At 44.9% G+C, this 26,174-nt stretch overlaps 1 protein-coding gene across 5 annotated transcripts in view; it reads left to right on the top strand.

Annotated features, from left to right (window-relative positions):
- Positions 1–5,074: 5,074 nt before the first annotated feature.
- IL1RAPL2 (interleukin 1 receptor accessory protein like 2) overlaps positions 5,075–26,174 on the top strand; it is a 336,199-nt gene continuing 315,099 nt past the window's right edge. The window contains exons 1-2 of one of the 5 annotated variants that reach the window (XM_071442350.1): positions 5,075–5,258; positions 17,855–17,955. In XM_071442350.1, the coding sequence (XP_071298451.1) occupies positions 17,874–17,955 (82 nt within the window). In that variant the 5' untranslated portion in view covers positions 5,075–5,258; positions 17,855–17,873. Of the gene's footprint in view, positions 5,259–5,610; positions 6,066–6,477; positions 6,685–17,854; positions 17,956–26,174 lie in introns of those variants that run through there. The other 4 variants (XM_071442346.1, XM_071442349.1, XM_071442347.1 and 1 more) reach the window with 4 other exon arrangements.

Raw genomic sequence — 26,174 nt, 5'->3', positions numbered from 1 at the left:
TGTAGCTCTGCCTCTGCCAACCACAGTTGTGCTGGCAGATCAGCACAATGAAAAGGGGATGAAGGGAGGAGAAGCAAGGAGCTGATGGAGGACTTTTATATTACCAGGCGCTGATGTGCTTTAGGGTGTTGTTGGTACTCACCACAAGTCTCAGAGCTGCTGAATTGATTGTGTAGCTGCATCCCATGTAGAGGACAGAAATCACCAGTACAAGAGTTTGTGTGTGCTTTTACTCCTCCCCATTTTTTTTTTAGCTGATTATTGGTTCTTCTACCAAAATGTGAAATAAACAGGCAAAGGCAGCATTTGTCTAAGTTGTGCCTGAGAAATTCCCAATGGCAAATAGAAGCTTATTTCCACTATCTGTCAGTGGATTTTACATCTCTGCTCCACAAACTACTCTGCACATGAAAAAAGGCTTGCTATTTGAGCAGTTTCCCTAGCAAGCTCTTTGCTGGATTAAGGCAAAATTAGGATTTGTGTCTGATTTTAATTAATCCCAAACAGTGATTCCCTTTCTTCTGTTTGCCAGTCAAGAGAAACAGGTAAATAGTCAATATGTTATCTCTTTTTGCTCTTCTACAGAAATATAATGACTACTGCAGGAAACCTTACCTGTGCTGTAAAGCTGTCATGTTTTTCTTTGGGGAAGGAAATTCTTATTTTCCCATCCATATACCCATGCAGAACAGTTACTCTTCTTACACTCTCTACATGCAAAATGCTTAATAATTTTATCTTCAGCTTTCAAACATAAAAGTGAGAAAGTTACCCTATTCCAAACTTAACTACTTGTGTATGTTGTTGGTATCAAATAAGATTACTGCTTGGAAGATACTGCATTTATCTTTCACTTGAAATAACCCAGGAGAATGTCAGATGCAAAATGAATTTTGAAATCTTGGCATTTACTGCTGCTTTATACTCTATGTGTGCAACTTCAGTCAAGCGCAGTGACACTGTTGTGTGAGTCCCTCCAACTGAAGGGAATTGGCACTCTATTAACAATCCCTCTTTGCAGAGCTGAATGGGAAATGTGTTACTACTCAGCTCTGTGTTTGTCTCCTGAAGAGTGGTGATCAGAATCACGGCTGCTACCAGCCAGGCAGGATTCTTTCCTTGTCAGCTTATTCTTCCTGTAGCTAATCCCTCATCCAGCATTATCCAGCTGTTGATGTCCTCCTCCCTTCACAACAGGCACTCTTTGCTTTGGCTTTTGTCCCACGTAAATGCAGCCCTGCCAAGTCCCTCTGTGATGAGCTCCCTTCTGTGCTCTGCTGCTGCAGCATCAGCATCTCCCCTCCTCAGTGCTTGCACCTCTCCCTGCTCTGGGGACGTGGGTGCTGCTGGCAGAGCCCAGGGCAGCAGGACACACAGGGGCTGGAGATGGTGGAGGCAGCCTGGGTGATACCCTGGGGCCCTGCAGCTTTCACCTGGGCTGAGGCAGGCTGTGCCCACCTGCAATGGGGTTATCCATTGGCTTTGCATCACTGCTAAAATTAATGGCTGGGAAGAGTTGATGGTGTTTCCAGAGATGGACTTAGCTTTCACGGGGTGGCTTGTGAGCAGGAGCATTCACACACACACACACGCATAATTTTCATGTGTGGCCATGTTTCCCAAAGATCAGACCTGAATCTGTGCTGCTATATATGAAAGACTAGACATAAAGTCAATAAATGTGACTCTACACAGCTGTAAATCCTCTCATCCTGTCATCTTCCCATTCAGGCAAGAAAGATGTGAGAATTGTGTAGACTCAGAAGCAGAGGTTCATGGCAAGGCTGGGGCTCTCCTGATCATAGCATAGAGGATGGCCCCTTCTGGAAGTAGCTGCTGGTGGCAAAGCTCATAAGGGCAACTCACATCCCCTAAATGACCTTCCTCCTGCTGGAGGCTGCTCACTGCACCCCAGCAAGCTGCTCATGTGGAAGCTCTTTAATTTCTGCTGTGTAAAGTCAAACCAAACCTTTCCTATTTGACTGAAGAGGAGCACAATGCAACACACGAAAGCAGCAGATCCATCAGTCCTTGAGGGGTGAAAAAAGAGCAGCTGGGAGAGCAGCTTCAGCTGGTGGCTGTCTGATGAGGATGTTTGGATACAATCTAATTGTAATGGATGTGGGTGAGTCCACACATAGGTTGATTTAAATTGATTAAGAAAGCCTACCTGACTCTCTCAAAGCTAACTGAAGTCAGTGGAAAACAATCCTTTTCCCTGAATTCTCTGATATTGAGTTAAAGCCCTAGAATTCCACCTCATGAAATAATTTGATTGGCAGAAAAAATGAAGAAATTTAGTAAATCAAGAATTGGAGAAGTAAATTTGAAATGATGCATTTGGTTCCTGGCTCTTCACAGATTTACTGCTTGGCATTGCTCAAGTTCACTGGTATTTTTTGTCATCCCTTCCTAGTATGGACAGATATGACAGTGAGAATAATTCTTCTCTCTCCCATTTTTATTGAGGTCAACTCTCTCTTCCTTCAGTGTGTCTACAACACAGTGCACCTGGGAGGTCTCAGCTGGGGTCCCTGACCTGCTTTACCAGACATGAAAAAACAACAACAACAACAACAACAAAAGAGGTCAGAAACAACAGCCAAAGCAGGTCTCTACTTCTTTAGTGGTACATCAGAAACAAGTGTAAGGCTTGGTGCATGGCAGGCTGCTCCTACAGCTCCTCTGAAGGCTGATCTCTCCTGCCCTGTACTCAACTCCATGAGTACCACATTCCTCTTTGCCTTCCTACATTATTTTCCACAATTAGCTGAGAAAACATCAGAATAAGAGAAACAAAGTTACTTTAAAAAATAAATTATCAGTCAGTGATATGTTCCCCTACTTTTTAAATGAATAATATATACATTCATATAGTGACCATAATAATTTGTTTTTTGACTTGGTATAAAATGCTGAAGAATGTCTAGTGGTACCACTTCAAGTATAATTCCAAAATAATGATTAATGCAGCTTCACCTAACTGTATGTTTCAAAGTTCATGGGATGTTTTATTTCTAAGCTTTAAATCTTTTAATTCAACTAAAAAGTGACTTTAGTAAGTGACTTGATATACAATGAAAAAAATAGCACACTTACACTGTAATCATGCCAGGGGAAGTGAAAGAGTAGCTGAAGCGTCAGAGGTTATGAGTTGCAGCAAAGGTATCAGTGTCTTGGTGAAGTCGGTGTCCCCTGGACAAGCGAGGTCTCCTGGAAACATTTTGTCTCTTTCAAATTATTTAAAAGAATTATACAGGTAGTAAAATGTTTATTGATCTTTGTCATGTTCCTGCTCTACAATAATTTTGCTCATTTACTGTATGTAAGAATACCTTGAGGGTGCCTGAATCCTCCTCACATCTGGGACTGGGAAAAGTCACCATGTTTGGTTGTTCTTGGCCTTGCAGGTCAGCGTGGCTGAACATCGTCTCCTTGAGCCTAGAGAGGCTTTAAAGGATGGTTACACTCAGAGAAATGCCTAAGAATGTTGCTACTTTTGTTATCCTTGTGTGGTATCTAGTTCAGATTTGCTTTGCCTGTAGGTAACAAGATAATCTTTCTAATTGTCAGCTCTGCATATGTGATAATGACCCAAAAGCAGAGCCAAGTGCTTTCTTGACTTTGACAATAATTGCAAAGATGCTGATGCATAGTTGAGGTGAGCAGCGTGCAATTGAGCAGGATCTGGCTTTTCTCATCTGTTCTGGCTTGAGGGCAGGGTGATGAGGGGATGCTGATTTCACTGCTGAGGGTCTCCTGAGGAAGATGCTTTTCTGTGGCTGGCTCGTGTTTAGGTTTTAATCTTCTCACTGCTGAGTTGCTCAGTGTTTGCAGCTTCTCAGTGGTCCTGTGCCCTGTGACACAGCACCAGTCAAGCCAAGCAGTGGCACTGTAAAGTCCTAAAGTGCCACTTACAGAAATTTGTCCCATGATTTTTCTGCCTATATCTCAGTTACCTGAAAAAACTGTGTTCTCCTCTGAATCTGAGTAAAATGCAGCAGATTATAGTCTTACATGGAGCTATTCCAAGATATTTAAAAGTGAATAAAAATCAGCACAGGGAAACTAAAAATAACACTACCATTCTGTGGAGAGCATGAATGTGCCATGACAGAAGCAGAGTTAGGGAGGAGAAATGTAGCCTGGTCCAGTTAAAGGCAGTCTGGTAAAATGCATGCTAATGATGGTGTGAAAACGCAAAGTGGGTTTGGAAGCAGCTTCTCCGTTCAACACAGATGCTGAAAGCCCTGGGGCGCGCTGTCCCTCTGTCTGCAGTGGAGCCTCTGTGGGTTCTGCGGGCAGCCCGAGGCCAGGGCAGCACTGCCCGGACAGGGGCAAAAGGGACCCTGGTGCTTCTCTAAGTGTCAGCGTTTGCCTGTGACCCTCGGAGAGCCGCAGCTCTCACTCCAGTGTGCGCTGCTACCGGGCACTGCCTGCAGCAGGGACTGCTCTGCCTTCACTGCCCTGCCCTAGGGTTAGAGTTAGGGCTGCGCCTGGGGTTAGGGTTTTGAAAACCACAAAGCGCAGAGCTCCAGGCACGCTGGAGCGGCAACAGGCATGCCAAGGGGAACACAGAACTGCCACAACGTGGCTTCCTCCACAGCTTTGTCCTTGGGACCAGCCTTAGACCAAGGCTACTTTTACTGCCTAGGGTTAGGGTTTTGAAAGCACAAAGCCTAGAGCTCCAGGCACGCTGCAGCTGCAAAAGGCATCCCAAGGAGAACACAAAACTGACAAAACCTGGCTTCCTCGACAGCCTTCTCCTTTGAACCAGCCTTAGCCGAAGGCTGTTTTTTTTGTTGTGCTTAGTGTTGGGGTTACGCCCTCGGCTCCATGCCATGTCTCCTGGTAAGGTGCCGACCCCTTCTCAACGTTTTGCTCCATCCATCCATCTGTTGGCTACATCTTCTGCAGAGACCGGAGCCACGTTCGCGGCCGTAGCTGTCCCTTGCCGTTCGGCTCCCCGTGGGTTCCTGTCGGGTCTCTTTGGGTGTTTCGCGGTGCGGGCGGTGCCGCGGGGCGGTCCCGGGGCCGCGGCGGTGCCGGGCCGGGGCTGCAGGGCGGAGGCGCGGCCGCCAGGGGGCGCTGCTGCTCGCGCGGCGCGGGGCGGGCGCACCTGGCGCGCGGGGCCGCGGGTCCCGGCCCGCTCCACGGACACGGACACGGAGCGGGACCGGGACCGCCCCGCCGGCCGCCGCTCCGGGGGACACCCACGGCCCGCCGGCATGCAGCCCTAGAGGGGAGCTGCCCTGGAGGTGAGTCCGGCGCGCGGCGCTTCTCGCGGCAGTTCCCTTTTTTACTAAAAAAGAAAAAGAAAAAAAGAAATCCCTGAGAAAAAGAAAAGTTCGTCCCTTCTCCGGCCGCCGCGCGCGGGACGGGCCAGAGCTGCGGCTGCTGCCTCATCCCGCCCGGAGCTCCGGGCGGGCGGAGCGACCCCGGGGTCCCGCTGGTGCCGCGGTGCTCCCGAGGGGCTCCGGGCAGGGACCCCCGCAGCTCCGGCTCTCCGTCCCGGTGCCGCTGTCCCGGTGCCGCTGTGTCGGAGCGGATGCTCGGGGCCGGATCCGTCCGTAGCGGCGTGGCCGCTCCACCGCTCCCCGGACTGAGCCCGGCTGCTGTTGGAAGCTCCGGGAATGTTTTCTGTCTCGAAGGGGGGAATCTCGGTCGGTACCGAGGGTCTCTCAGCCTCGCGAACGCGTGCGGGGCTTACCGGGAAAAGTGTTACTGCCGGGGATTTAAAATAAAAGCGCTGGAGCAGTTTCCTTTAGGGATGATGCAGCGCGGTGGAGTCTGCTGAAGTGGTGCCGGTGCTTTGGAGGCTTGGCCGCTCTGAGTTACCGTGGTGGGTGTTGGACTTGAAACCTCTGCCTCTGAAAGTTCCGTGACAATAAAGCTGCTCTGGTTTCCTTTGGAGTCCGATGGGAATCTGCTGAAGGGCACTAAACATTTCTGAAGTGGCTTGGATTCAGCCGCTGTTTTCAGAGAGCTTGTCCCTGGACTGCTGTCTCTGCTAGGATTCAAAGAATCAAAAGTTTCTGGTGGAAAATGCTCAGAGTTGGAGTAAGGTTTGTGTACTTTTGGCAATTTCTGTGCCTGTTGTGTTAACGCTCAAACTTGTGTTTGTACCGTGAGGGGAAACCCATTGTGGCAGGAGCCAGCGGTCTGTAGCGCTCCTCGGCAGCGTTTATAGTCTCTGATTTATCCTCCCTGAGTTTTTACCCTGATTATTTAAAAAAATAATAACATATTTTTAGCGTCTGTGCAAGGTTTGTGGGTATTACAGTATCACTACCTGACTGCGGGTAGATCTGAGGTTTTTCAGGGCATTGTTAGTGGTGGGGGCAGGCGAGGTGAGCCGCGGTGGGCTCGGGAGCGGGAAGGGCTGCGGGGAAGGGCAGTGCCCCGGTGCCGTGTGAGTGTGGGGCTGTTGCATTCACGCCCGAGACAAGCTCTCATTCGCCCTAAACGCTTCCCGTCCGTGCCGAAAAGGGGCCGCTGATTCTCATCAGGGTTAAACCTCTGCAGCTGCGTGGCTCTCTGTGGTGTCCGCGGGAGCAGGTGGATGGCTGCCCTGCCTCTGAGGAGCGCACGGCAAGCAGATTCCCCCCGGAGGCAGGAGCGGGCCAGCCCTGGGGGGGACATGGTGCCTGGAAAGCTTTGCCCGTGCCAGAGCCGAGGCGGGAGGTGAGTGTGGGGTGGAAGCCGAGAGCGAGACAAGCGCTGGCTTTGCAGTAGAGTGACTGCAGAGGAGAGCGTGGGGCACGCAGGGATTTGGGGCTCCCTAAGGCAGCGGGGTGTAATGCATGTGCAGTGAGCATGAGGAGTGAGAGTTGTGGCAGGTCACCGAGGCACTGGCAGCGATCCTCAGGAGTGAGCCCGTGATCCATCAGGGGCTGTGACTGGCGATGTGCAGGGCGGCTTCCTGAGAAATTACTGAGGATCGCATCCTTCTGAGGATGTTCCTCTGGGCACAGGAGACCCCTTGCAGTGGGAGGACCGGGCTTGGGCCGACCTCCCTGCAGAGTGCCGGTGTTGCTAGGCAGCAGCTTGCACCTCCAGCGTGCTCCAGATCCCAGCCTGCGAGGGGAGACCTTCCTCTCCTGAAGCTTTCTAGCTGGTGACCAAGGCTGGAAAGTACAGATCCTGTGGGTGTGCATGCACTTCTTGCTTGCTCCTGGGTACTGGGGAGGGCTGCTCAGCTGGGAGGGTTCTGGGTTGTTAGCTGACAGCAAGACTTCTTCATACTCACCCACCGACTTGGGCTGCAGGCAAGCCTGGGAGAGAGAGATGAATCTTTGAATGTTCCATTTGTAAGACTTAAGAGTTCTCTGCAGAGCACCTTTTTCTTTTCACAGTACCTGGAAGCTCATTGGAGGTTTGTCTTCAGCTTGTGTGGTGATTGATGCTTTAGCAGTTAAATGGGAGGGGGAGGGAAAAGGGAGGAAGGAAGGCCAGGTGTGCCACATTAATGCACTGAGCCAGCAGGAGTCAATTTTAGTGGATGCCACACAACTGCTGCAGCCTCAGTGCACGAATGGCATCAGCCAGTGCTGTCTGAACTGCTCTGTATCTCACAGAGCACTGGAAAGCCTTTTAATTTTCAGAGCTGCCAGTCTGGTGGCTGCACTTTGAAGCAGTGCAGTAGCTGAAGCTGTTGGAAACTAGCAGGGGTGGGACTGACCACTCTCCAAACAGAAGTCAGATCAAAAAGGAGCCTGAAAGGGTCAGGAGGGATTCATAGGCTGGTGTGGTGAAGGTGAGTTCAGCAGAAGGGCAGTTCTTGTGGCACAGGTAACTTCTTATCAGGCAGGAATTGGGGGTGTGGGAGGAGGAAAATTCCTGGTTTGATGGAGGCTGGAGGCTTGGGCCTCAGGAGAACCTGGACTTGGCAGCCTTAAGCCTGGCTGGGGCTGCAGAGGAGTGTGGAAGTGGAGGCAGGCAGGAGCACACTTGCTGGTCTCAGGATCTCGTGGGGGTTGTGCTGTGCCACTGTGGGATGAGCTTGAGCCATGGAGGGTTTAGGAGTGGGTTTGTCTGGAGGTGTCAGGCAGCTGCTGGGGGTCTGTGAGGAGCCCAGCAGTGATGCTGAGAGGCTGCTGGAGAGCCAGGAGGAGGGAATGGGGACAGCATGTGAGGCTTGTACCCCTTGGGATGCTCTGCCTGCTTGGAGAGGGCAGGAGCCTCCAGGCTGTCTGGATGGGGTGTTCCTGTAAGGAGATTTGGTTGGTTTGCATAGGCAGAGTAATTTTTTTTTCCGTGACTGTTCTCAGCTGTTTCCTGGGGAGAGAAGAATGCGTGTTACAGTAATCACTTAAAGCTGTGGAGAACAGTGTCCTCTATGTGGCATTTGGAAGGGGGAGACTGCTCAAAACTTTCTATGCCCTGGGTTGTGATGCCCTTGTGGGACCAGAGGTGGAGGAAAAGTTCCAAGGAGCAGGAGCAGTGATCCCTGCTGGCTGAGGTGGGAAGCTGCCAGGCATGGCTGGGGCAGGTGGCCTTGACCTGGGTGTCTGAGAGGAAAGGCTGAGAAGTTGTACTCACTGTGAGGAGTACAAATAAAGCATTTATACTGTATGGACTTTTTCTGCTCTCTGAAACATTCCTGCTCCTCAAACTGAGGCTCAAGCTGAAAATATCAAGGGATGCTAAATTGTGAGCAATTGTTAAAGAGCCTTAAAGAGCTGTATGGGAAGCTGTGTCTGCTCTTTATTTCCAAGCCTTCCTCAAACAATGAGAGTCTGAGCTATTTATCAGGAGCTCTTTTAGTGCTGGAAGGGAAAGTGAACATTTAAAGTGTATCACAAAATAAAGAGGCGCTTTAAGAGGCAATTTGCTTTTCAGGATGTCCAACTAAAAATAAATCTTTCTTTAAACAGCCTTGAAAAGAAAACAGAGAGAAAAGATCTTGCCCTTGCTGAGAATAAGGAAAATCTTTTTGCTAGCTTTGATGGTGAGGGTTTCCTCTGGCATCTGGTACTAGATCCAGGTAAACCCTCTTGGAACTGGTGGAGAGCTGAGGGATGTGTTATATTCAGTAACAAAGCTGGTGAGAGAGAGACTGTGTGTTAGAAACTTCTGTAGGGATTTTGGCTAATCCTTTCCACCCTAAAAGCACTACAGAGTTCCTTCCACTCCTCTTTTATTTGTTTTATGTAACAGTTAATTAACAAAGATGTCTATTTGACAAAGCAATTTCAGGGCACATAAAATATGTATTTTACTCTTATTTTGGCTGCATCAGAACAAGCTCCATTGTTTTCAAGATTTCCATGAAATGAGTTAAAGTAGCATCCTATAAGCAGTTTCTCATAGTTCTCAAATTCTGGGGGATGTTGTTTCTTTGCTTACTTAATTATATTTTTATTTTCACTCAGACAAATCTGGCAGTACATATGTGTAAAGTCCAGTCTCTGGTTATGTAAGGGGGAAAAAAAAATCCCCATCAAGAATCTGTTTATCACTTTAAGGAGCAGCAATGCTGCCGAGTTCAGTGAAAGCAAGTTGCCTCTGCTGACAGCAAAGTGCCATGCCTGGCTTCTCTGGGACTGTTTTCTAAGTGGAAAACCGTAGACGAGTGTTTTATAAGGAGCCTGACAGCTGGTATGTCATCTTTTCCTGTTAATTCTGTCTTCTTTGAGCATCATGAATTAGTTAGGAAAGCGTGTGCCATGGATGAGATCAAGGAATGTATTTCTAAGCACATCACAGGCAGAACTGTGTTCTCACAGAGCCTGTTTCATTGACGTGCAGGAGTGAGCTTGGACCAGACTTGGCATGAATAGTGCAAATACTGTTATTCTGTTAATATTGCAGAGCTATGAGTGTGTGTAAGAGCAGGGATAATGCCAATACTGCTGACAGTTGCAGCTATAGTCTCTCTGCTGTGTGGTCATGGACAGAGGCCTGTTTTAAAGGCTCTGTAAAAGCAGGGAACATTTCAGCATGCAGATGGCAGCCCAGTCTAAAATCTAGTTCTGTTTTACTGAGCACCTCTGTAATGAGCCTTGAGGAGCACAAGGGGAACGAGAGAAGTGGTGGAGGGGGAAAGAGGAGGGATGTGCTATGTTTCAGGATTGAGACCTCCCTTTGAACTGTCTCTCTCCATTTTTAATAGCTTTTCTGCAAAAGCTGCTTGGGGAGCAGGGTTAGAATGGGTATGAAAGAAGCAAAGCATCTAATCTTTTGGCTTAATAATGCCCTGGTGTAGGCAGCTGCAAAGTGGACAGACTTCCTTATTGATATAAGAGCAGAGAGCAGTGAGCGAAATTGGTGTGGGTGAGAATGGTCCCTTCTCATCTCTTTTAATCTGAAAGGTCTTCTACTTTTGTAGTTGAGGGTCTGCAGAGAGGACCTCTGATTGCTGGAGGGGCTGTCTAAAGCAGTCAGGAGAAAACAGCCCTGACCTGAGCAGTGCTGTTTGTTCTGGGTGTCAGCAACTGAACAGCTGGAGTCAAGTGCAGCCATGGTTTTTCTGGAATTTACAGGGTTTATCAGTGTATCTGAAGCCTAAGAGCAACTTGGTTTTTTTCACTCAAGAGCTCTGAATAGCAGGAGTCAGAGTCCTTTTTTCCTGTGCGGGGCTTCTCCACAGCCCAGGGCAGCCTGGCTGGGCTGGGTCGGGGTAGTCCCCGATCCTGTCTCAGCCCAGAAGAAATTTGTCATCCTGGGACAGTGCCCAGCAACCTTGTCAGCTTTGAGAAGCATGAGTGGTCACCCATATGTGGTCACCCATGGCTGGGGCTCCTCTCTCCCCTCACATGGCTGTGGTTACTGCTGCACCTCACTCTGCACTGGGAGCTTCCTGCTGTAACTGCATCAATTCTAGCACTTAGGCTGATTCAAGGTGATTCTTAAAATCTCTCCCCTTTCCTCACTGCTAGTGTACACGTTTAGCTTTCCAAATGTAGATTGTCTTCACATTTTCTTCTCTCCCCCAGTGGGCTTTTCTGTAAGCTTTTAAGTACTTCTGCAAGGTGGTGAGAGGCTAAGCCCTACTCTGTAAACTTAAACTCTGGCTCTGGGAGTCTTTACATTTCCTACAGTACTTCATGTTGCCTGAAGTACTGTATTGATTTAACCACAATCTGCAGGAGTAAATATATGTAGAATATCAATAGCTTCTACTCTAGGGGGAAAAAAAGGCTGTAAATTAATTGGTCCATTATGTTGACCTCATAAACCATGAGGGCTTGCAGTACAGCTGTAATCCTCCTCCCACAACATGTATTTCACTTTGAATGTCTGTAAAAGGTCTGGACTACTCAAACTTAAAACCTGGAACGCACCTATCTATCTATCTAATCTATCTATCTAATCTATCTATCTCTCTATCCTAGCATGTGTAGTTAGAATATTGCAATGTTAAGGCTGAACAATAGTTCTCTCTAGAATCCAGGGTAGTGCTGAATCAGTACATCACTGATGGTGCAGCTGGGTATGAGGCTTAAACAGTAGCTAACTTGCCCACTCCTTTGTCATTCTTGTTCCTCCTTACAGTTGCTTTTTGTGTTTCTAAGTGCAAGAGCTGTTGCAATGAGGGGTGAGTACGATTCAGGGATTTAAAATCTGATTTGAAGATATAATGAACTGGAATTCTGTGTGAGTTGCTTAGGGAATCGAGGTCAGTGTGTGGTGTGGGCTGATAGAACTCCATCTGCTAATCAGTGCTGTAAGTCCTAGTTCTTCTGGTTTACAAACCTGTTAAGATGGGCTGCTTAGGTTTTTATTGAATTGGCAGCAATTCAGATGCGTGTGTACATCGTATGCTCATCACTCTCTGTAGTGTTTGATGCTACAGATATTGTAATCTTTATCTATATTCAGAATATTTCAGGGGTTTTCCCCGTTTCCTGCTCTTTTTTTCCCCCCCCATAAATGAGCACTATTTTAGGAAGCTATTGGATCAGAAAATTCTTTTAAGAAAATGTTCTTGTGTTAATGCATGCAGGGTTCTCTCTACAGGGCAAGCCAGCAGTTTATTCAGTGTTGAGTCTGACTGCCACTTTACCATAGCTAAAATCACTTCTACAACTCTGCAGCCAGACATATTAATAGGGGAAGTTAATGGGGTGTTTGCCATCCACAGTATTTTTCTTTTGTGCTTGGCACTGAAGCCCGTTTTTTTGTTTCTGTGTTACACTGTGAGATTATTTTTGAAACTTTAAGACTCTGCACTAATTCTTCTACAGTTCCATTTGGAAGATATTTAACCTTTTAGTGGAGGCATTAAAATATTTTCAAACAAAACCTGTGTATTAACACCAAAGGATGTTTCTTCTGAAACAACTAGTAAGATGCTGAGTTTATTCCTTTCACATCACAGAAGATCTGTGAGTTTTAGGTTTTTATTCCTTTACACCCAGACATTCAACCTTTAGGGGAGTCATTACAGATAAGTATTATAACCTTGTAAGTATTTGGCTGTGGGTTCCCTTTGCTTTGTCAGGACAAGACCTTGCTTTTTCCTTGTTGTATTACTGTCATGTGGGTGATACACTGCTGAGCCAGTAATAATCCCAGACAGTTTAGATGTTGTCTTTTTGTTGCTGTTTATTTCCAGTTTGTGTAACGCAAACACTGTGTTTGAGCAGGCATAGCATGTTTCCCTCATGTCTTAGTGTTAGAGACAAATTTTAGGGGAAAGCACTCTGGAATGAGCATCTCCTCTAAAGAGAAACAGCTTCAATAACTCCCCTTTCTTCTGCCAGTGAAAGAAATGGATACCATGGGATGAAAGCAAAAAAAACTAAAACTGTTTATAAACTATGCAAGATACCTGCAAAGCATGGGAAAAAAAAATGGAACCTTCCATCTCAGCCCCACCTCTCCACATGGCTGGGAGGCAAAGATGGAGGCTGCCCTTCTTTGTCTCTGGGAAGGGAGGAGAAAAGGGTTCACAGCAGCTGGGAACCTGTTGCATTTCTGGCATGGGTCTCCTCCTCACAGCAGCCAAAGTTGGTGGATTTTTGTCCTTTCTCATGTTGGTTCAGCTCCTCCGAGGTCTCAGGTTCCGAGGGGTCCCACTGGATCCCTGATGGGCTAAAAAGAAAAACCCAAGCCCAAAACAGTTCAAGGGAAAAAGCCCAGCCAGAACCGAAAAGTCACTGAAGGATTCCCAGTACAGCCTCCAGGCTGGAGTAAGGGAAGGGAAAAAAACTTCTGGTCTCAATCTAGCAAAAGCTAGTCTGACAAAAGGAACAATGTAGGGTCCCTGGGCCATGCTGGAGCACTGGATAGAGTCTGAACAGAGCCCAGAACTCCCTCTGGCCCCACCACCTGCTTCATCCTTGAGATACAGCAGCCATTTCTGGGCATGAAGCAGATGATTAGGGAATAAAGTATCATCATAAAATCACCCTAGGACTCCTCATTTTAAAATTTCTCTTTAAGCTTCACCTTAACAAGGAGAATTAGGCAGATGTGGGTTTAGTTAAGGACCTGAGAGGTCCAGTGGAGAATTAAATCCTGCAAGACAAATGCTGAATGCACACTGCCTTGTAGAATTAATGCTCCTTGTGTATTTAGACAACTTAAGTGGCTGGTTATGATGGCAAAGATGCACAATGAATTAGGCAAAATGAAATATTCTTTGATGCTCATTGAGCAGCAGAGCGAAGAACACTGCATGACCCATATCAAGTAGAGCTGAAGAGACATTATTTGAGCTAGCGTGCATCTCTGATCTTGAGTATTTTATCTCTAATCTTGAGTATTTTTTCTTTATGTTTGAGGTATCAACAAAAAGGAACTGGTGCCCATTGTGGATTGCTTCCAACCAACATATTATATAGGCTGATACATTTAAGCTCCCTATTATATAGGCTTTTAGTAATGAACAGCTCAATGTGGTATGTTGGCAAAAGAGAAGACCTGAGAGTGAGTTCATATTAAAATTTAAAGCCTTAAAAAGTGGGCTGGGGAAATGGTTTGAAAAGAAATGAACAGGACTCACCATCTAGCCTACTGTAAAAACAATGAAAGAATTACTGTTGCCATTTCATCCTTTGTGTGTGGGGTGAAAATGGTAATTTATTTTTGTGAGATATCTGAGCAACAAAACCTGACAATTGGAAATCACTAAAGAGGTGGGTCGCTGTTTTTAATGAGTGCCTTCTGCATCACAGCTTCTGTGGAGAAACCAGAACCTACAGAGCCTCGTGGTGTGTCAGCAAATCTCAGCCTGTGCACAGACGTGTGCCTGAGTGCACAGGCACTGCTTTTCCTTTCTTGTTTTCTTTCAGAAAGGAGCACTGCATGAAAAAAGCTTGTGGTACAAATTAGAGCAACGCTAAATTATATTTAAAGCGTGAACTTGGGAATCTCAGTGCTGGGTTTTGTGCAAAATATGAACGCTCTGATTTTCTCCTCTTTTCTTCTGATTTCTAAGAGCCTCCTTCTAACCTTGTCACTTGAAGTTCCTTTGAGTCCCAGAAGCCATAGGAGCTGAAGGGATGCTGGAAAGACAGCAGGCAGTACATGAAGGAAACAGGAACACAGCAATTTCCCAAGCTCTGTTTCCTGAGGAATTTGGTGGAAGAAAGAAGTTTCTCAAAAGAGATGAAGTGTTAGGCAGAATACGGGAGTCAGGGTGGTTTTTGTTAGAAGAACAAAATTTGTGCTGCGTTGCAGCCAGGTCCCCTTGTAGTTTTGGGTGCCTACAGGACACTGTGACACTTGCCTGAAGTCAGGTCTGTAGCACAAATGGGTGAAGAGGGAAGGAGGGACCTTATTGGCAGTGCAATGATGAAGAATTAAGTTGTCACACCTTGCTGCTCCTACATTTCTCTCTCTGATAGCAGCCACCTTCCTTTGCTTACCTGGATTCAAATACAGCCTGGCTGGTCACGGCAAGGCTTGGACTACTGACTTTTCCTTCTCTGTCAACAAGCACTTCATTCTGTGTCTCTCTTCCCTCCTCCCGATGATTTTGGGCAAGTTGGCTGTAATTGGTATTTCTATGTCCTTATTGAGTGCGATGTCTTCAATCTTCTGGGAATGGCATGAACTTGGTTCCCCTCTTATGAGGCATATCCAGTAGAGCTGTAACGTTCTTGTTACAGCTGAGAGCCCCTACTCACACCTGCTTGGAGTTTGCAACATCAGAGTAAGTGGCTCCTCAGGGAAATGCTGCTCAGTGCCTGTGAGGGGAAAGTTTTGTCAAATTGCAAAATCAGCCCCTGCTTGCAGGGAATTGGCATTGAACTCTGGCTGGTTTATTCTATCTTGTGTTTTGTTCATGTTCTTCATCAGACCACAGGCATCCACTCCACATTTATTCCCAAAAGCCTGGCACAGGGCTGGCTGGGGTCTGTGGTCCATCCCACTGCCTGACAGGTGAGTGAGTGGCCCTGAGGAGGGAGTTGAGAGCAGTCTTGGCACACTCGGCTCCAGAAATCTCCTGAGCAAATTTAGAAACATAGTCTTGAGCTAATACAACCTTTCTTCTTCTGGCTGCTGGACATTCTTCTGGGGGAAATACAGCTTATTTTGTATCTTGTGCCCTTTGTTAACCTGAATGTTTAAAAGCAGTCATCTCAGATAGGGCGGTTTGAACAGCCTGGTTGTCTGTGGCTGGCTGCTGTCCCAGGACAGACACAGGGACCCCCTGGTCACTCTGCTGGGACTGACCCCACTGCCTGCTGGCATCTCTGCCATGGTGGAGGTGACATTCAGACTCTGATGTGTATTTTCATGCCAGCCTCAGTGGAGTTGTGTCAGATGTGACAACTCTGAGGCTTTGGGCTTGATTATGAATGACTGGGTGGTGCTGTGGTTTCTTGCCCTTTTGCTGCTCTATTTTCCTGATTTGTGGAGGTACAGAGACTGACTGCCTTGGTGAGGATAGGGCTTCAAAAAGTACAACTCCTATCAATGCTGACAGAACCAAGAATTTTCTGCTCTGCCTAGCATTAATATTGGTTGGCAGAACTTGCTTTGAATTTTTAAATGTATTTAATGCAGCCTAGCTTGTTTGGGGTGGAGATGTACAGACCACATGAAAAAGGACCTAGGAATTCCATATTTCAGCTGTAATTACTGAGGGGGGAAAAGTGGAGAAACTAATTTGCAAAGCTATACTTGAAAATCATTCTAGCATAACATCATCATTACAATTATCTGTCAAAAGATTTAGTTCAATTACTTCTTTTTCAGCTCTCTTGTCAAGATAGCCTTACTGGTTTCAGGATTGTGTTACTCCAAGGAGAGGTCAAGGAAGAGTGAATGCTACTTCTGTCATTAACCACTGTCAGGCAGCCTTCAGTGCATATGTTTTCTTGAAAATGCCTTAGCATTGTTACTGTGAGGAATCAATAGGCATAAAGTGCCATTGAATTCAGAGAGGGGAAAAAAATCCACTGCCTGTTTATAGATTGTAGTACAGTAAGGTGAGAGGAAGAGAACTTCAGTTTAAAGTGGAATTTTGAAATGGAATAGCAGCACAATTCCTGTAGTGTAAAAGATTACACAGGGTTACTTACATTTTCTTCACACAACGATAGGCCAGTAATAAAATTACAAGGAAAGAATATTTGATGTAATAAACTCAAATTAAACTGAATAAATGTCAGTGAACAGCAGGACATTGCAACCTCTTGCTGCTTTGTTGTGTTGAGTAAATGCTCAGAGCTGGAGGGGTCTGGGCTTCTCTGGAGTTGGAGATTTGGGACCTCTGAGTGAGCTGGGTGGGCAGAGGTCTTACAGCATTTATGGGAGGATTCTGTTCACTGGCCTCAGTTTTGACTCCTAATGCTGGTAGTTTTGTGCATTTCTGTTTAATTAAAACTGCTGTAAAATGTGTGCTGAATCTTTTGGTGCAAATAATAACTTCACAGTGATTTAGATAGCTGCCAGCTTTATCTGATAATCAGGGTCCTGATCTAAAGTCTGTATCTTATATGGAGATGAATTCCTGGAGCTTAAATGTATCAGGCCACTTAAAGGCCCATGACTTCAAGCTAAGCATAGATTTGAGGGCTCTAGATTATAATTAAGCATCTCTCTTTGAGAGAGATGGGCTTAGATGAATTCAGATTTCTTCTACCTGTTTTTAAGTGCAGAGAAGAAGCCTCAGTTTGCTTTTGCTATCTTTTTTCTAATGGCCTGGTACTTGTAAATGAAAACAGAATTAGTTCCAGTAATTATATAAAATTAAAAATAAAATTCCAAACAAGATTTTCCCTTTTTCTTTTTTAATGTACGTAACATAAAGTAAGTAGTAAACTTCACAGGTGAGACTCCTGAAACCTACATTCATTGATTTCTGAATTTTGTTCACCTTTCTTTTCCTCATTGTATAGGAGAAATTTCTGGAACAGCATTAATTGTAGGCAATTGTAGGCATTGTAGGAGCTTTTAGAGTGCCACCAGTGGGAAGGTAAGGTTGCTAAGAGAGATTGTATGAACTATTCTTTTCCTGAATAATATGATTTTTTTTTTAAAGTGTGTGGCCTGTTTGCACAAGACAAAGCTAATTGCGACCATCAGGGTTTTCCCATAACATACAAAAATAACATACAAAATGACTAAATAACACACAAAAATCTGCCATATTAGACCCATACTACTTCAAATATGCTGTTACATCTTGTGATTTTTTTTCTTTGAGAACAAAATTATATTTTTGACGTATCATTTAAAAAAACTCAACCCTTTTGTGTGCTAGTAAGAGGTAAATCGTTCATACATGGTTGCTTTGAACTGTTGTGTTTTCCTACTCCTGCCTAAACATAAACTGAGAAGTTGTTACATTAAGCCATTGCCCTGTTGTGGTTCTTTGAGAAATGTTTAACTGTAGCTGCTGCTTTGTTGTAGTGAAAAGCTGTGATTCAGACTTTGTACTACGTTTGCATTTCAGCTGCCACAGAAAGTGAAAGATGAAGCCTCTTGTTTTCTTGGTTCTTGTGATCTGTACTGTAGTCAGCATGAATTTGAAGCTCGTGTCAAAGAGAAATTCTGGTAAGTCACAGAAAATTATTTTTACTTTTGGATCTGGACCTCATGTTCATGCAATTAAGAGTTTTAGAAGGCTGCATTTTATTTTGCATAGGTAGTGCTTGTTCTGTTCTGCCAAAAAACAAGAGTCTTAACAAGAGTCTTAAGTATGGTTTGCTTAGTAAATGAAAGCTGTTTGAATGTGTCCTTATGTTTTCTTTTGTTAAAAAAAAAAAAAAGAAAATGTTGATTGCATTGAAACTTCAACCAGAGGTATTTCAAAGATAATAATGACTTTGGCATTATTCTAACATTCAGTGTTTTACTCATGCTAAGGAATTTTCTTAACTGTGGATGTGGTCTGTGATAAGTTTTAGGTCTGGATGATTTTTTGTATGTTGAAAGGTCATCTTTGAAAATGTTATGCTGGTCTGATATGTGATCATAGATAGGGTTAACTGGGAAGAACTCTTCTGAGTAGATAATATCTGATTATTCTGTCAGTGAAAGAGAGTAGGAGTTGGTTCATGTTTACATCTGCTTTTGAAGCCTTCTAGTAGTAATAAAACTCTTCAAAGAGGCATTAGAATCTCTCCTTCCAGGGTAGACAGCTCCTCTGGATAATGGTTGTCTGTACTTGAGCCTGAAGTGGTGTCTACTCCATGCAGCTTTGCCCTCTCAAGAAAGTGACTGCATGAGACTGTTTGTATTTCTCAAGTAATGTGGGGGGGGTAGAATGTAAGAAAATAAAGATAGTGCAGAAGGTAATCTCACCCCTGAGGAGTTGCAGCTGTACTAATCACCAAAGATTAGCAGGCCACAACTGTGTCTAATAAGGATGAGTGCTATAAAAGAGTGGGTTAGCAGGGTGAGGAGGGAGTTGGAGTTTGTTGGCTGTGCTGTGAGGAAGAAGGAGTCAGAGCTGCAAGGAGATGCCTGTGAGAAATCACTGAGGAGGTATGGGAGCTTTGCAATAAGGTGACAACAAAGTAGACTGTGAGTTTGGGAGACACTGGGCAGACAAGCAGTGCTGTGCTACACAGGGGTGTCAGCCTGCTGCAGCCTGGGCTGTGTGTAAGGGTAAATGCTGCACTTTGGAACTTTTGATGGCATGTTGATTTTCCACACTCTTTGTGTGCTATGCTTACATGTGTGAGGGCTTCCACTGATCCTGCTGTCCTCAAGGTCTTCAGTACTTTCAACACTGCAGGTACAAACAGAAATGCCTGGCTTCGGTTGGTGGGGCTTGTGTTAAGTTTAATTTCTGCATTTCTTGAGAACAGAGGAGAAAATTTTTGGGCTGTTTATTAAAAAGAATTACATGTCACGTCCCAGGCTGGGAAGTGTTACTCTGGGAACTGCCAGATGTTGGGCTGAGCTCTTTCTGCTGGGATGGAAAGTGTAAATGGAGGTTGCTAAACTGAACCAGCCTTTTGTTGTGGTTATTGTGCCCAGAGCCCAGTTTGTGCTGTGAGAGCAGTCAGGGATATTGGGGGTTTGGCTACAATGCAATCTTAGTGTAAACTCTGCTAACGGTGATGGTGTTCCTGTTCTTCAAAACTGCTGTCAGTGGCCTGGATGGAAACCCTCTGTGAGATCCACAATCCGTGTACCTGAACAGCCTTTGCTCTCTGATGCCAGGCAGCAGCACCTGGCTGCAAGCAAGGGTCTGTGCAATTCATTGCCAGGAGCACACAGCTGTAGAAGTGACGTGCTGGTGGCTGTAGCATTGTTCAGCTGGTAGTTTGCCTTTAATTAGATTTACATTTTTAAAATCTGCTTTCTTTGACTCTGCAGAACTTCAGCTCTTGTGGTTATAGCAGCTGTTGACAGTGTCAATTTAGGTTCAGTACTGGTGGGAAAAAATGCCTTAATATGTTAGACTGCCTCTTGCTAAATATAACCCATGAGTGAATAGGTGGTTCTTTTTCATTTCATTTGATTGTGGCAGTATGTGTTGAGAATAAGACGAAGAGGAAAAAATGCACATAAAGTAAAATTATAGTTTCTTTGCAAGTCCATAATCATGTAGTTGGCTTTCACCTTCAGCACTCATTCTAGTTGCTGCATGGACCAAACTATTGGTTTCTTTTTTTTTTGCTTTTTCCACTACATTGTGTGTGAAATAATTTTCTGTTCATTTGATATCAGCACTTGTAGTAAAACCAATAATTTGACTCCTTTTACAAATCTTTACATTTGAAGGACTGTTGTTTGATTGCTTGGGGCTTCACTAAATGTTACATGTTGTGAAGAAGAGATGGTCCAGCCACTTTTGAATTGAACTTTAACTGTTGGTATAATTTTAGTGGAAGATCAGGGACAGTGGGTGGTTGCAGACAGGCAAATGCACAAAGAAACAATGTCAGCATATTTTCCATAAGGTGACAGTAGCTCTAACAGGCTGCCGCTGGAATTCAGAGTTTTTTTTTTTTTTTTTTTTTTTTACACTGATGTCTTGATGAAGGAGAGTGGAAAGGGGAAATGAATGTAATGGTTATTTGTGGGCAGCTGCACTGCAGTGTAAACTGGAAGCAGAAATAGTGTTTTAGCTGTAGATTAGAGCTGAGGTGGGGGAGAGGATGAAGGGCCCAAAGGATGCTCTCTGGACAGGATCTCTGCAGCACTGTCTGGATGGGCATTGTAGTCTTGGTTCTTGCTGGCTGTTGGTGTGGGGATGTCTGTTCTTGGTGAGCATCCTCAAAAGGGGAAGGGAAATTGTGCAGACAGTTATGTAGAGCAGTGTGAAGCAGTGCATGGAAGGTGCTGACACTGATGAAAAAGACAGATTTGGGCTACTAGAACAATAAACCAGCCAAATTGGTGTCTTTGCTGACTTATGTAGACTGGCATTTTTTCTAAGCAATGCATAGAATTATTGCATGAATGGCCAGAATTGTGATAAGAGCAATTATGGAGTTGACTGGCATGTGTGTAATATCACATAATGGAATGTATCTTGTTGAAGGGGTAGGGAGGCTCTAAAGGGAATTGACTTGCAGAGGAGCAAGGAGAGGGTGAGGTGTTGTTGTCAGGTAATACAAAGGCATCACTCAACCAAGGCAGTCAAGAGTGGGTCAGAATGTCCAGAAGGGCTTTAAAGGTGAAACTGGAGTTACCTTAAAGAGAGGAAAGGTTTGGCCAGGACAGCATCTTCAGAGGCTGGTGCAGAAATCCTCCTTCAAAATCAAGGAATGGAAACCCATTTCTCACAAAGGGAGAAAGTTGAGGATGAGAGCTCCAGACAGCAAGTGCAGGCAGTAATAGAGGCTGGACAGGCAAGAGTCATTAAAGAGGGGTCAGGAGTGAAAGATCTAAGATGTTAAACAGAAGGTGATGAAATGGTGCTCCAGCTGCAAGCATAGAACTGTAGTTTGCTGAAGAAACAATCCTCATGGAAGGGAATAGAAAAACAGAACTGAAAGATTTTTCTCATGTCCTTTACTTGCCCTTTGTTACAGATTTAGGAGTCCATATTTCTTATTTGGAAAAGAGAAGCAGGGATGCATATGAAGACTGCAAATAGATTTAGAGTACCCTGCAACGCCGCAAAAATGACAGAGAAACTTGTAGCAAGACAAATTTGGCTGCTTCTCACTTGAGATGTGAAGCCAAAATAATTTAAATGGGTGAGCTAATTTAATTATGCTCATCAGATTCTTCTTTGGAGGCAGCAACTTCCCAATGCTCCAGAAGAAATCTGTCATGTCTGCAGAGTAAAGATTGCTGTTTGTGGTGGGAACAGAATAGTTTGCCTCAAGCATCTGTGTGAGTGCAATGTTGACTTAAGTTTCACAGGCATTTCTTAATATTAAGAAGCATCTTTAAAACTGCAGGTCATCCTTTTTGCCTGCTTTAAGAAATAAAACTGAGCAAACAGCAAATGTGGAGACTGCAGCTTTAGCAATATCCTAGGAAGGGTATTTTACAGGTGGAGGTTATACAAATGAATTGAAGATGTGGGAGTTGCCAGGTTCCCAGCTGATAGGTGATTTCCTTTTAATCGGATTAAGTGACTTTTCCCAAAGCCTTTGTATATACAGTGCTTTGAATAATCATAGCAGAGAATATAATACCAATTTAAAATCATTGCATTTTTTCAAGCAAAAGATTTTTCAGATTATAGATTCTGTTTGACTTACTAGACATGATTCCACTAGTGAATAATTGATGACATTTATTTTTGCTGTATTATTTGCTGAGCTGAAATACCTGTCTGAGCATGCTAGAGCTCTGGAGGGCATGCCAGCCTTGTGTGGAGGAGCAGGGGCAGACATCCCCAAGGTTTCTGTGAGGCTGCAGGGCATTTAGGAGCCTTTCTGCAGGTTAACACAGCTTAGTTGGCCCAGGCTTGGCACGGTGCAGCAATGGGGAGCAAAGACAGACATCCTTCTTGTTTGCTCTGAAGAAAATAGTTTATTGCAATAAACCAAGCCTTTCTTAGTTCTAAACTGAACCAAACCAAGCAGGCTCTGGCTGCCTGCCAGCACGGTGTCCCTGCTCACGTGTCCCTCTGCCCAAGCAGCTTTCTCACCTCGTGGTGTCCGCGCGTCTGCCTTGCACACAGGGTGACCACACCCCAGCTGTGCAGCCTGTCCTCTGTTACAGAACCCACCTTTCACCTCCCTGTTAGCTGAACCTTCCCTGAGTGCTTTTGGTGAGCCAGGCTGAACTGAATTCTACAGGATTTCTTATATCACACAGCATGGGTATGTCCCCCAGCTATAGCCATGTCTTCTCCTCTCCTCTGTCAGATGGATTTGCTGTGGGATTCCAGCCTTCCTTCTCCTCCTGTTTACCTTGGGACCATCCAAAAGGCATTCATGCCATAGGAGCAAGTGTATCTTTGATCCTCCACCCACCTTGTCACCCTCCACCTGCATCTGACTTTATCACCATTGGCTTGGGAGAGAGAGGGCTTGACTTGGCACTGGGCCTTGCTGTGTATGGACATAGCCAAATTGTCTTAAATTCTCATTGGTATTGCAGTGCCTTTTAACACATTAATTTAAAACCTATTGGCTTGATATTTTGTGCCTTTTAAATGTCATGCAACTGACTTACTCTGGTCTGCTATAGATGTTTGAGACACCTTCACTTTCCTGCAGTTGTCACCGCTTGTGCCTATGATTTCTGTCTGCTCCCTTCTGTGAAGGTCAGTCTTCCTGTGTTGCCTGGCCTCTTTGGCCACAGAAACCGTGGCATGCACAGAAGTGGAGGTGTTTGTACTTCAGAGATAACTCATGGATTTGTGCCTGGAGTGGGATATTCTAGATGAGCCTAACTCTGAAGTCCACTGCTCCTGTGGGAGTGGGCTGGAGGAGCTGCTGGATGTGCTCACACTTGCCATTTGCTTTAGTTTGCAGTTGCATCTGCCTGAAGAGCTGACTTCTGACCCTGATGTAAAATTCATGGCTATGAGCCCTCCTGTGTCTGAGATACGAGGGATGCAAAAGAGGCTTTTGACTTTTGCTGCCTGCAAATACTGTGCAGGCAGAGGAGACGGGAGCTTGGCAGCGCTCATCAGTGCATTCTGATCTCCTACTTTTCCCAGAAGATGTTAAGTTATTCACAGCTCCAGCAAACAAAGTCAGAATCACTGCTGTTCTAAGCTGTCATCAGTGCAGGAAAGTACAGCCTCTCCTGCATCAGCTGTGTCTGCTCACGGGTTCATGGCTGCTCTCCATCTGTTCTCTTTGGATCAGTGGGAAGCAAGGAGCTGGGCTCCTGTGCTCGGTCAGGTCTCGGGGGGCCACCAGCAAGTCAGCTCTGAAACTCTGGTTGCACCTCATTACAGGGGTCACAGCCTTAGTTTCTTCTCCTCTAGCCAGAAAATGGCATTGCAGCTGGACAGACCTGTCTGGAAGACAGCTGGCAGCATTTATAGTGTCTGTGTGCAGGTGGGGAGGAAGGGACATGGACACAGAGGAACAAGAAGGGAAATAAACAATCTGCTAGAAGTTTGGGGTTTTTTAGTTACCTCAACTTAACAAGGTTTAAATTTTGAACTTAGTTAAGCATTCAAATTTTTAGCTATTGCACACATTTAAAATGAGTTCATATATAATTTAAGCAATTAAAATATTGAGCTCTTACTTAAATATTAAAGCAAGATTCCTTCCCAAAAGGGAAGCCTTTTGTACTTGAATAAAATAAATGAACACAGTTAAATTGTTTCAAGCTGAAGTAAATCACAAAGGGAAAGTCTGAAGCTCCCAAATGACTTTCTTATGCTTTAAAGTACAGTATTTTGGGTGTCACTCTTGTGTGTGTCTGGGGGATGTGCTGGTGTTTAGACCTCTAGTAACCATGTGCATAGTTCAAATGTTTTTTAGGGCTTGAAGCATGATGGTAGTATTATTTATTTGATTTTCCATGTTCTAGTTGTACTTTTTTACCTGAGCAGCATTTTTTAAAGTTTCATGGGACTGTTTGATGTTTTCAGTAAACATCTGCTATCATGGTATTTCATGTGAGTGCTTTTTGTTTCTAGTGATTGCTTCATAGTTATTCCCATTTTACAGATGGCATAAAATCAGCAAGAGAGAAAACTGTATTAAGGTTGCCCAGCACATTGAAAGTGATGCAGGGAATAACACATAAATTAAATGTTTCCCTCTGTTTTGTTGTGTTACTAATGCCTTAGGCAAGGACAAGGAAAGCAGTCCTGTCTTCTAAAAAAAAATTGAGGCTAAATAAGCATGTGCATAAAATGTGCTTCTATGTCCTTGGATACATGGGATAGAGAAAAGCTTCTTTAATTTCTGTTATTTTTCAGTCAAAGATAGAAAAATGTGTCAGCTAGAAATGGAAGAGGAAAAGAAGGAGAGATATTTGCTTTTACCAGGTTTTGTGCATGAATTTTAGGCTTAGAGCTTTTGCCTTTGAATATTACAAATCTGTTGTGTGTGCTATTGGCTGTCCTCCCAATGAGGAGTGGGGCACAAGAAGAAGAAGAAGAACCACTTAACACTGTAAAATGACACATGGATACCTGAGGAACCTCAAGCCCAGGAGGTGCCAGTCACATCTCCTGGGTAGCCAAGTTTATAGAGAGAGGCCTCTGTGTACGTTTGCTGCTCTGACCTGAAGAACATTTGCTGCTCCTGAGCTGCTGGGACTCTGCAGGCTCAGCTGCACTGAGCCTCTCTGGGCTCCATCTGTGCTCACCAAGTAGCTGCCCTTAGGTTTTCAGCAGTACCAGGAACTGCAGTTCTGTCCTCAGATGAGTGAGTAGCCTAAAACACCTTTGTCCAAGGACACCTCAGTGTATAGTCTAACCAGATGTTCGTGTTTATTTAAAGAAATGAAGGTCCTTTCATCACTCTGTACAAATACACATCAAATTTTAGGGCAAAGTTGTTTGACAGATTTTTTGAGATTTTATTTATTTTTTAATATTTGAGATTTACTTTTCTGCTATGTTGAAGGTAGAATTGACTCATTATTTGTGAAGACTGATGTTAATATAGCAGAACAGATTTTTCACAAGACAGCAAGAGTTGTTTGTTCTTGAATTTAAGCATTATGGTTTTGTTTCAGTGGCACTCTTGATGCACTCTATGATCCTTATTTGGATCAATGTGCAGAGCCACTTTGTGCACCCTTATGCTGTCTTACATGTTCAGAAAAATATATGTATGGGTGGGCTTGGAAGGAGAGCTGTAATGTGAGATACAATCATTGATGTCCTTGAGTTATTGATAAAATGCAGAAATATAATCCCATTCTACAGAATAGAGCTCATCAGAATTTCTTTCCCAGTGACACAATTTCATTTTGAACAATAAATTCCCTGAGACTGTTACATTTAATAATCAATGGAAAAGTGCTGGAATGTGAATCAAAGGTTACTCCCAGGCTCTGTACCCCTGGAGCTGAGCAGCAGCACGTTGGCATCCCTCAGGTGGGTGTCAGAAGAAGCTGGAAGATGAACACAGAGTGGTCAGGTCCCCACTCTTTGTGGGATTCCCTGAAGCATTTGTCTGTGTCAAATCCCTCAGATTTACTGCAGAGGAGGAATGGAAACAGAGAGTGGGAGCCCTTCAGTGGAGCCAGGTGATCCTGCAGGCCTCCTTGGCTTCATGCTGGGGGGGGATCAGCTCTGCTCTCTGCCTGGTAAAGAACCTCCTTCAGCACCTGCCTCTTCCTCCCTTGCTGCAGGCTCCTATTGCAGAGTGTATTTTGATGAGAAAATAAACTAACTTTCAGGTGTTTCTAAAACACTTGCTTGTTCTGGTACT

The sequence above is a fragment of the Agelaius tricolor genome, unplaced genomic scaffold, assembly GCF_023055355.1.
Source record: "Agelaius tricolor isolate 1412-34295 unplaced genomic scaffold, bAgeTri1.0.p SCAF_17, whole genome shotgun sequence".
Taxonomy (NCBI): domain Eukaryota; kingdom Metazoa; phylum Chordata; class Aves; order Passeriformes; family Icteridae; genus Agelaius; species Agelaius tricolor.
Note: the sequence above shows the minus strand (reverse complement) of the source record. Positions and strands in the feature narration are given on the sequence as shown.